Here is an 8,595-nt window from a genome sequence, read left to right as displayed (position 1 = left end):
GCCATTGTATTTTAATCAATAACTAAAATAGCATTTGGTTATTATTTTGGAATAAAAAAAATAACAACAGAGAAAATAAAAATATATTTAATTGAAGTTAAGAGATAAAAATATAAAAATAAAACTGTTTATGAAACAATTCTAGAGTGAATTTTTTGTGCTATGTAATCCCATACAAGCAAAGCTGTTAGATTTCTGTAAGATGATGTAGATGGTTGCTAAATTGATCAAACTGTCACAACTCCTTCCTTCCAGAGTTTCAAGATTTTGAGGAAGCTGGACCTCTTGGTTCCAAATTTTAACATATGAAATGCTTAATATATCATATGATGTGGTCTGGATGTTTTTTAGTTCTTCACGATCCTTCTCTGTGGTGGGTTTGAATACAAGCATCAAGAGCTGGTGATTTGAAAAGGGAATAATTAGAGTTACAAACAACCTTGTGAGGTCCCTTTTTAATTCAAAGACAAGAATATTTTTACAAGCTTAATTGTAAACAAAATTAAGAGCTTCATGTTATCAAGTCCATGTCTTGGTGAGGACAGAACTTTCACATCAAGCACTGCATTGAAGCTTTGGAAAGATATCGTTGATAAGCCATTCTGCCATGTGTTGATAAGCCTTTTGTGTCAAATGAACTCCATCCCAGCTGATGTATTGATCAGGCTTTGGACAAACCGGAACGTCAGGATCTCCACACATTCTCATCAGGCTAAAATTATGATCACCACCAGTCCCGCAGCAAGCTTTTTGCATCGACTTCGTATCAAAACCTATTTAGAAAAACAAGGAGACGATGCTGTAAGCATTAATTTTGTGCTGGGCCCCGTATAGTTTCTCTACCATTCACAAGGATCTTGAAAATAAACTCACCAAGAGACCGAGCGTTCTGATAGATCGACATGAATGCTTTGTAATAGTCGCCGTAAACTATGATCACATCAGGGTAATTTCTTTTCAATCCCTCAACGGTTTGCTTGAGAAGCTCATTGTGATAACTTGCGAAAGAGTTTAACCCCTTGAGGCAGTGGAACTCATCATAAGCAGCAGCATCATTGGGCTGGAATTGGCTAAGATAAACCGGGAAGCAACCTATCGGGAAGTTTCCAGGGACAACCACTCGTCTAGCACCGCGACCAATGGCTTTCTGCAAAATCACATCGAAGAACATTCATAAACAACAACAATATAGGTAGAAATTCAGAAGGAACAAACCGAAAACTAACGTACCGCAACAGCATCCTTTATAGCTCTGACAACTTCAGGAACCAACGCATTTAGTTCTTCAGTGGTTTTGTTAAACAAGAAAGCATAGTTATAGTCATTGCCTCCAATCTCCCCAACCATGAAGAGAGATGATTTGATTTCTTTAGCACAATCTGTGAAGCAATAACTGTCAGGCATGATGGTTGGAAAAGGATTTAACTATTGAAACATCGTATGAAACATGCCGATTACCTTTGGAACATGTTGTGTTAAAATAGGAGAACATCCACTCAAGTTGTGTGCTAAGAGATTCATTTGTCACAATGTTCATTATATTCTTTGACGATAAAACTTCTGCAGGCAAGGCAGTTGAACCAGCAACTGCAAAATTCACTCCACCGCGGCCACCGGAAAATTTTCTTGCCGAATTCAAGTAGGCACCAGGAGAGGGAAGTTTAGCCGAGCGTGCTGCAATTGTTCAAAGAAAAGTCAACACAATCAAGCAACTTGTACCGTAAATGAGGTAAGAAAGAGAGTTAAGAACCTGAATTTCCTAAGATTATGTAATTTACCCTAATAATATAGGAAATGAACAGCCCTTAACTTGAATAATTCTGATAGACACTGTGATATATATTTTTTAACAAGAAAGTTTTCGGATTAAGGCGGCTGCTGAAGAAGAAGAAGAAAGTTTGAGAAAAGAAAACAAGAGAAAGGGAATAGAAGCAAGAAAATTAAACAAACACAAGCTAAATGACACGGAGAGTAATGCTAAACATAGAGGAAATCTGACAGATAAAAATTTACAGGCCACATCAACGATGTGTCGGATTTTCTTGATGTTTAGCATTATTTTGTAGATCAAGGCATAAAAATCATAAAAAATGAAGCCTTTTCAAGTCAAACACAGTTTGAAACTCGGCAGCATTACCGCTTAGAGAAACAGTGAAATCAAGAATATCGTAACTTACCAATGTAATCAATCATCAACAACCCATTGGAGCATCTACCTGTTGGCTTCGAGAGTTTCAAACCATAAGGAAATGAAGCATATGGAGAAAGAGGATTTTCGCGAATCAAATTGCCAGTGTCAGCTATAGAATCCCCAAGCTGATAAATTGCTTTAAACCCACATTTTTTAAGAACATTGACTCCACGAGTACTTGATACAGGAACAAGAAGAAAATGGAACAGAGAGGAAAGAACTAAAGCACAAACAACGTTGCTGGTAGCCATAATTAACTCAAGAGATTTACTACGTGTCCTTAATTTTTGTTAATGAAAAACCAAGGGAAGTAGCTGTGTATTTATACTATTTTTCTGCCCACAAAGTCCCGATATTTCTGTCTTTCAGGGGGAAAATGTGAGGCTTCTTACAAGGAATGTGGAGAATACAGAACATTAGCCAGCTCTATCTTACAGTTTATGGTGGTTTTCTGCCAATCCTTCTAGAAACATGACCAAAAACACCTGATAATTGGATTCATATCCAATCCAGATAATACTCGAAAGATGAAAGGGAAATTTGTGTAGAAACACGAAGTTTTTGGTGGTTTCCTGCATGGTTGTGCCAGGGTGTGCATGCTCGCCAAATATGGTTGAGGTATAGACCGGTTCGTCAAATAGTTACTAAACCTACCTGGCCTCGCAGTTTAACTTAAAAAACCCACAATGGAATGGAACGTTTACATTTCATTTTGGCCTTGTTCTGCTCAAATAGCTTTTTTTTAAATAAAAAAAACCATTATATCAATTATATCTCTTAGTTTGATTATTATATCAGGCTAAAATTTTAAGAGGAGTCTCCTTACATATCATTATATCCGAGATTAAAATTTTAGGGTAATCGAAGTTCACAAAGGCCTTGGAAGAACGCCAATGGTATTTTCATAACTTTGTTCAAATTTGTAACTTTGTTAAGAAATGTTATTTTATTGTGTTGTTTTTTTAGATTGATTTTTTTCTTGATTTTATCATTCAACAATAAATTTATTGGTAATTTAGCTTCATAATTTGTTTTGATTTGGTGTTAATATGGTCTTAAAACCCGGGTCATGCATTTGAAATGTTGACCTATGTTGATTCAATTTGTTGCCGTCTCAATTTTGTTTTAAAAAAGATGTTGTCTTGAATTGTTTTTTAGTCAAACTATATTTTTACCAGTTATCCAGGTTGTTTGTGGACTATTCAAGTCGATTGGGTCATATCGGTTCAACCCCCACTTTTTACTTGTGTTTGAAATTTGAATTGCATAATTTCAAGTTAATTTATCTCTAAATTTGAATAGAAATTATATTTACTGAATTAATATTTTGAATTATATATATAATAATAATTCAAATATAATATGAACAATACAATCTTGAAATACATGTCGAAACACTTCAAAACATAAACATACATTTTCAATTGAAAAAACAAAACATCAATAGAAATGGAATTCATAATCTTGCTACAAAGGACAACAGCAACTTGCTAAAAGTATTTTTATTTTTGAAAAATAGCATAGTGATAATTATTTCTTTTCTTACCGCTGGATCTCCCCCTTTTCTCTTGACCATCGGATTTGATTACCAACTTAATCATTGGATCTTCTTGCTTGTTCTCTAACCTTGGATCTTCCTACTTTTTCTTGTTGACCATGAAAGATTTATAGAGAATTGCATTTTTAACTTGTTTCTTCTTAAAATCGAAACACATGCGCGCAGGGGCGGAAGCAGGGGGGGCAAGCAGGGGCCCGAGCCCCCTGCAAGACATTTTAATTTTTTTTAACTACTGGCTAATTAAGTGTGAGGAGATTGATCTGGATTGGATGAACGGCATTATATATTGTCAAGAACCCACCTCCGAAATAATACGAGTTGAGAAGCAGTTTTCTCGGCTCAGGTTCAAATGCAGGACCGCCTTTTTTTTAAGGATTTAAGATAGATGCGGATGTTGCACCGCATTACATTATATATATATATATATATATATATATATATATATATGAGATTATGCACCATCCACGTTGAAATCAATTATGAGATCGCCCGCTTTCCTCGTCATTTCAAGTCCCCGATCCTCCTCAGCAATGGAATCTGCCTGCTTCGTACCCGATGACCACGTCCTTTTTTTATATGCCTGTTATATTTTTTATTTTAAAGATGTGAGCCTTAAATTAAGTTTGATTTAATTTTGATTTCTTTTGAATTTACTCCTGACCTAAGTGGGAAAGAAAAAAAATATAAAGGTATTATTTTATGAAATAAAAAACAGAGCCATCAATTTATCCTAATATAAATTCTGCAGCCGATCAAAAATAGAAATAAAAACATAAATCACGAGCAAAATTTTTCTACAAAAAGATTAAAGCAGAGCTACCAATTAATTTATCTTTCATCAAACAAAACAAGGTAACTTAAATTTAAAATCTAATTTTGTTTTGTTTTGAGATGTTTGTTAATAATTTGATGAGGTTTGTTTATATATATAATTCTACCATATTTACTCTCTTTTTCTCTCAGATTTGCTAGTTCTACCAATTGTTTTTTGAATTCTTGTTATAGTGATTTTTTTTTAATTAATTAGATATATTTTATAGGTTTGTTTTGATTATATTTGGATTTTTTTTTATGTTTTGTTTTCAGCAGAGCCACAAAAATTATCAATTTTTTCTTGCGATATATGTTTTGATTTTAGGTTGAACCATGAACAAAATAAAAAGAAATGATTTTTTTTTTTGGAAAAAAATATTGATAACTCACAGCCTACTGAACGAGCTTTTTTAGTGATAAAAATTGTTAAAACAGGACTTCGCAATTGGATGAAGAATGATTTTTTTGCAAATTATTTAATTGTCTATATAGAAAAACAAATTGCTGAAAGATTCACAATTGATATGATAATCAATGATTTTTATTCTATGAAAGAACGACGAGCATAATATTTTACATCGTCGTTCTGGTGCACCAAAAAAATCAATGAATAATAAGTTTATTTATAAAATTGCCATTGTATTTTAATCAATAACTAAAATAGCATTTGGTTATTATTTTGGAATAAAAAAAATAACAACAGAGAAAATAAAAATATATTTAATTGAAGTTAAGAGATAAAAATATAAAAATAAAACTGTTTATGAAACAATTCTAGAGTGAATTTTTTGTGCTATGTAATCCCATACAAGCAAAGCTGTTAGATTTCTGTAAGATGATGTAGATGGTTGCTAAATTGATCAAACTGTCACAACTCCTTCCTTCCAGAGTTTCAAGATTTTGAGGAAGCTGGACCTCTTGGTTCCAAATTTTAACATATGAAATGCTTAATATATCATATGATGTGGTCTGGATGTTTTTTAGTTCTTCACGATCCTTCTCTGTGGTGGGTTTGAATACAAGCATCAAGAGCTGGTGATTTGAAAAGGGAATAATTAGAGTTACAAACAACCTTGTGAGGTCCCTTTTTAATTCAAAGACAAGAATATTTTTACAAGCTTAATTGTAAACAAAATTAAGAGCTTCATGTTATCAAGTCCATGTCTTGGTGAGGACAGAACTTTCACATCAAGCACTGCATTGAAGCTTTGGAAAGATATCGTTGATAAGCCATTCTGCCATGTGTTGATAAGCCTTTTGTGTCAAATGAACTCCATCCCAGCTGATGTATTGATCAGGCTTTGGACAAACCGGAACGTCAGGATCTCCACACATTCTCATCAGGCTAAAATTATGATCACCACCAGTCCCGCAGCAAGCTTTTTGCATCGACTTCGTATCAAAACCTATTTAGAAAAACAAGGAGACGATGCTGTAAGCATTAATTTTGTGCTGGGCCCCGTATAGTTTCTCTACCATTCACAAGGATCTTGAAAATAAACTCACCAAGAGACCGAGCGTTCTGATAGATCGACATGAATGCTTTGTAATAGTCGCCGTAAACTATGATCACATCAGGGTAATTTCTTTTCAATCCCTCAACGGTTTGCTTGAGAAGCTCATTGTGATAACTTGCGAAAGAGTTTAACCCCTTGAGGCAGTGGAACTCATCATAAGCAGCAGCATCATTGGGCTGGAATTGGCTAAGATAAACCGGGAAGCAACCTATCGGGAAGTTTCCAGGGACAACCACTCGTCTAGCACCGCGACCAATGGCTTTCTGCAAAATCACATCGAAGAACATTCATAAACAACAACAATATAGGTAGAAATTCAGAAGGAACAAACCGAAAACTAACGTACCGCAACAGCATCCTTTATAGCTCTGACAACTTCAGGAACCAACGCATTTAGTTCTTCAGTGGTTTTGTTAAACAAGAAAGCATAGTTATAGTCATTGCCTCCAATCTCCCCAACCATGAAGAGAGATGATTTGATTTCTTTAGCACAATCTGTGAAGCAATAACTGTCAGGCATGATGGTTGGAAAAGGATTTAACTATTGAAACATCGTATGAAACATGCCGATTACCTTTGGAACATGTTGTGTTAAAATAGGAGAACATCCACTCAAGTTGTGTGCTAAGAGATTCATTTGTCACAATGTTCATTATATTCTTTGACGATAAAACTTCTGCAGGCAAGGCAGTTGAACCAGCAACTGCAAAATTCACTCCACCGCGGCCACCGGAAAATTTTCTTGCCGAATTCAAGTAGGCACCAGGAGAGGGAAGTTTAGCCGAGCGTGCTGCAATTGTTCAAAGAAAAGTCAACACAATCAAGCAACTTGTACCGTAAATGAGGTAAGAAAGAGAGTTAAGAACCTGAATTTCCTAAGATTATGTAATTTACCCTAATAATATAGGAAATGAACAGCCCTTAACTTGAATAATTCTGATAGACACTGTGATATATATTTTTTAACAAGAAAGTTTTCGGATTAAGGCGGCTGCTGAAGAAGAAGAAGAAAGTTTGAGAAAAGAAAACAAGAGAAAGGGAATAGAAGCAAGAAAATTAAACAAACACAAGCTAAATGACACGGAGAGTAATGCTAAACATAGAGGAAATCTGACAGATAAAAATTTACAGGCCACATCAACGATGTGTCGGATTTTCTTGATGTTTAGCATTATTTTGTAGATCAAGGCATAAAAATCATAAAAAATGAAGCCTTTTCAAGTCAAACACAGTTTGAAACTCGGCAGCATTACCGCTTAGAGAAACAGTGAAATCAAGAATATCGTAACTTACCAATGTAATCAATCATCAACAACCCATTGGAGCATCTACCTGTTGGCTTCGAGAGTTTCAAACCATAAGGAAATGAAGCATATGGAGAAAGAGGATTTTCGCGAATCAAATTGCCAGTGTCAGCTATAGAATCCCCAAGCTGATAAATTGCTTTAAACCCACATTTTTTAAGAACATTGACTCCACGAGTACTTGATACAGGAACAAGAAGAAAATGGAACAGAGAGGAAAGAACTAAAGCACAAACAACGTTGCTGGTAGCCATAATTAACTCAAGAGATTTACTACGTGTCCTTAATTTTTGTTAATGAAAAACCAAGGGAAGTAGCTGTGTATTTATACTATTTTTCTGCCCACAAAGTCCCGATATTTCTGTCTTTCAGGGGGAAAATGTGAGGCTTCTTACAAGGAATGTGGAGAATACAGAACATTAGCCAGCTCTATCTTACAGTTTATGGTGGTTTTCTGCCAATCCTTCTAGAAACATGACCAAAAACACCTGATAATTGGATTCATATCCAATCCAGATAATACTCGAAAGATGAAAGGGAAATTTGTGTAGAAACACGAAGTTTTTGGTGGTTTCTTGCATGGTTGTGCCAGGGTGTGCATGCTCGCCAAATATGGTTGAGGTATAGACCGGTTCGTCAAATAGTTACTAAACCTACCTGGCCTCGCAGTTTAACTTAAAAAACCCACAATGGAATGGAACGTTTACATTTCATTTTGGCCTTGTTCTGCTCAAATAGCTTTTTTTTAAAATAAAAAAAACCATTATATCAATTATATCTCTTAGTTTGATTATTATATCAGGCTAAAATTTTAAGAGGAGTCTCCTTACATATCATTATATCCGAGATTAAAATTTTAGGGTAATCGAAGTTCACAAAGGCCTTGGAAGAACGCCAATGGTATTTTCATAACTTTGTTCAAATTTGTAACTTTGTTAAGAAATGTTATTTTATTGTGTTGTTTTTTTAGATTGATTTTTTTCTTGATTTTATCATTCAACAATAAATTTATTGGTAATTTAGCTTCATAATTTGTTTTGATTTGGTGTTAATATGGTCTTAAAACCCGGGTCATGCATTTGAAATGTTGACCTATGTTGATTCAATTTGTTGCCGTCTCAATTTTGTTTTAAAAAAGATGTTGTCTTGAATTGTTTTTTAGTCAAACTATATTTTTACCAGTTATCCAGGTTGTTTGTGGACTATTCAAGT

The 8,595-nt window shown here is 34.5% G+C and overlaps 2 protein-coding genes across 2 annotated transcripts; both read right to left on the bottom strand.

Moving 5' to 3' along the window:
* Positions 1 to 555: 555 nt before the first annotated feature.
* On the bottom strand, positions 556 to 2,442 carry LOC133694904 (GDSL esterase/lipase At5g03980-like). The gene is made up of 5 exons (XM_062116596.1): positions 2,178 to 2,442; positions 1,459 to 1,674; positions 1,231 to 1,379; positions 874 to 1,147; positions 556 to 773 (listed from the first exon to the last, which is right to left on the bottom strand). Exons 1-5 carry the CDS (start codon positions 2,440 to 2,442, stop codon positions 556 to 558), a joined length of 1,122 nt encoding a protein of 373 aa, XP_061972580.1.
* A 3,308-nt stretch (positions 2,443 to 5,750) lies between these two features.
* On the bottom strand, positions 5,751 to 7,637 carry LOC133694903 (GDSL esterase/lipase At5g03980-like). The gene is made up of 5 exons (XM_062116595.1): positions 7,373 to 7,637; positions 6,654 to 6,869; positions 6,426 to 6,574; positions 6,069 to 6,342; positions 5,751 to 5,968 (listed from the first exon to the last, which is right to left on the bottom strand). The coding sequence occupies exons 1-5, from the start codon at positions 7,635 to 7,637 to the stop codon at positions 5,751 to 5,753; spliced, it is 1,122 nt and encodes a 373-aa protein (XP_061972579.1).
* Positions 7,638 to 8,595: the final 958 nt, after the last annotated feature.

This window comes from Populus nigra, chromosome 5, assembly GCF_951802175.1.
Source record: "Populus nigra chromosome 5, ddPopNigr1.1, whole genome shotgun sequence".
NCBI lineage: Eukaryota > Viridiplantae > Streptophyta > Magnoliopsida > Malpighiales > Salicaceae > Populus > Populus nigra.
The sequence above is the reverse complement of the archived record's forward strand: the minus strand, read 5'-3'. Positions and strand labels throughout refer to the sequence as shown.

What these genes read in the sequence shown, in the direction of transcription:
- LOC133694904 (XM_062116596.1), bottom strand. Translation starts at nt 2,442, where the DNA reads ATGGCTACCAGCAACGTTGTTTGTGCTTTAGTTCTTTCCTCTCTGTTC. An exon ending in CTATAAAGGATGCTGTTGCG is followed by an intron (nt 1,148 to 1,230) that starts GTACGTTAGTTT and finishes GTGATTTTGCAG; the next exon opens with AAAGCCATTGGTCGCGGTGC. An exon ending in TCAGAACGCTCGGTCTCTTG is followed by an intron (nt 774 to 873) that starts GTGAGTTTATTT and finishes TTTTCTAAATAG; the next exon opens with GTTTTGATACGAAGTCGATG.
- LOC133694903 (XM_062116595.1), bottom strand. Translation starts at nt 7,637, where the DNA reads ATGGCTACCAGCAACGTTGTTTGTGCTTTAGTTCTTTCCTCTCTGTTC. An exon ending in GTTGATGATTGATTACATTG is followed by an intron (nt 6,870 to 7,372) that starts GTAAGTTACGAT and finishes GAACAATTGCAG; the next exon opens with CACGCTCGGCTAAACTTCCC. An exon ending in CTATAAAGGATGCTGTTGCG is followed by an intron (nt 6,343 to 6,425) that starts GTACGTTAGTTT and finishes GTGATTTTGCAG; the next exon opens with AAAGCCATTGGTCGCGGTGC.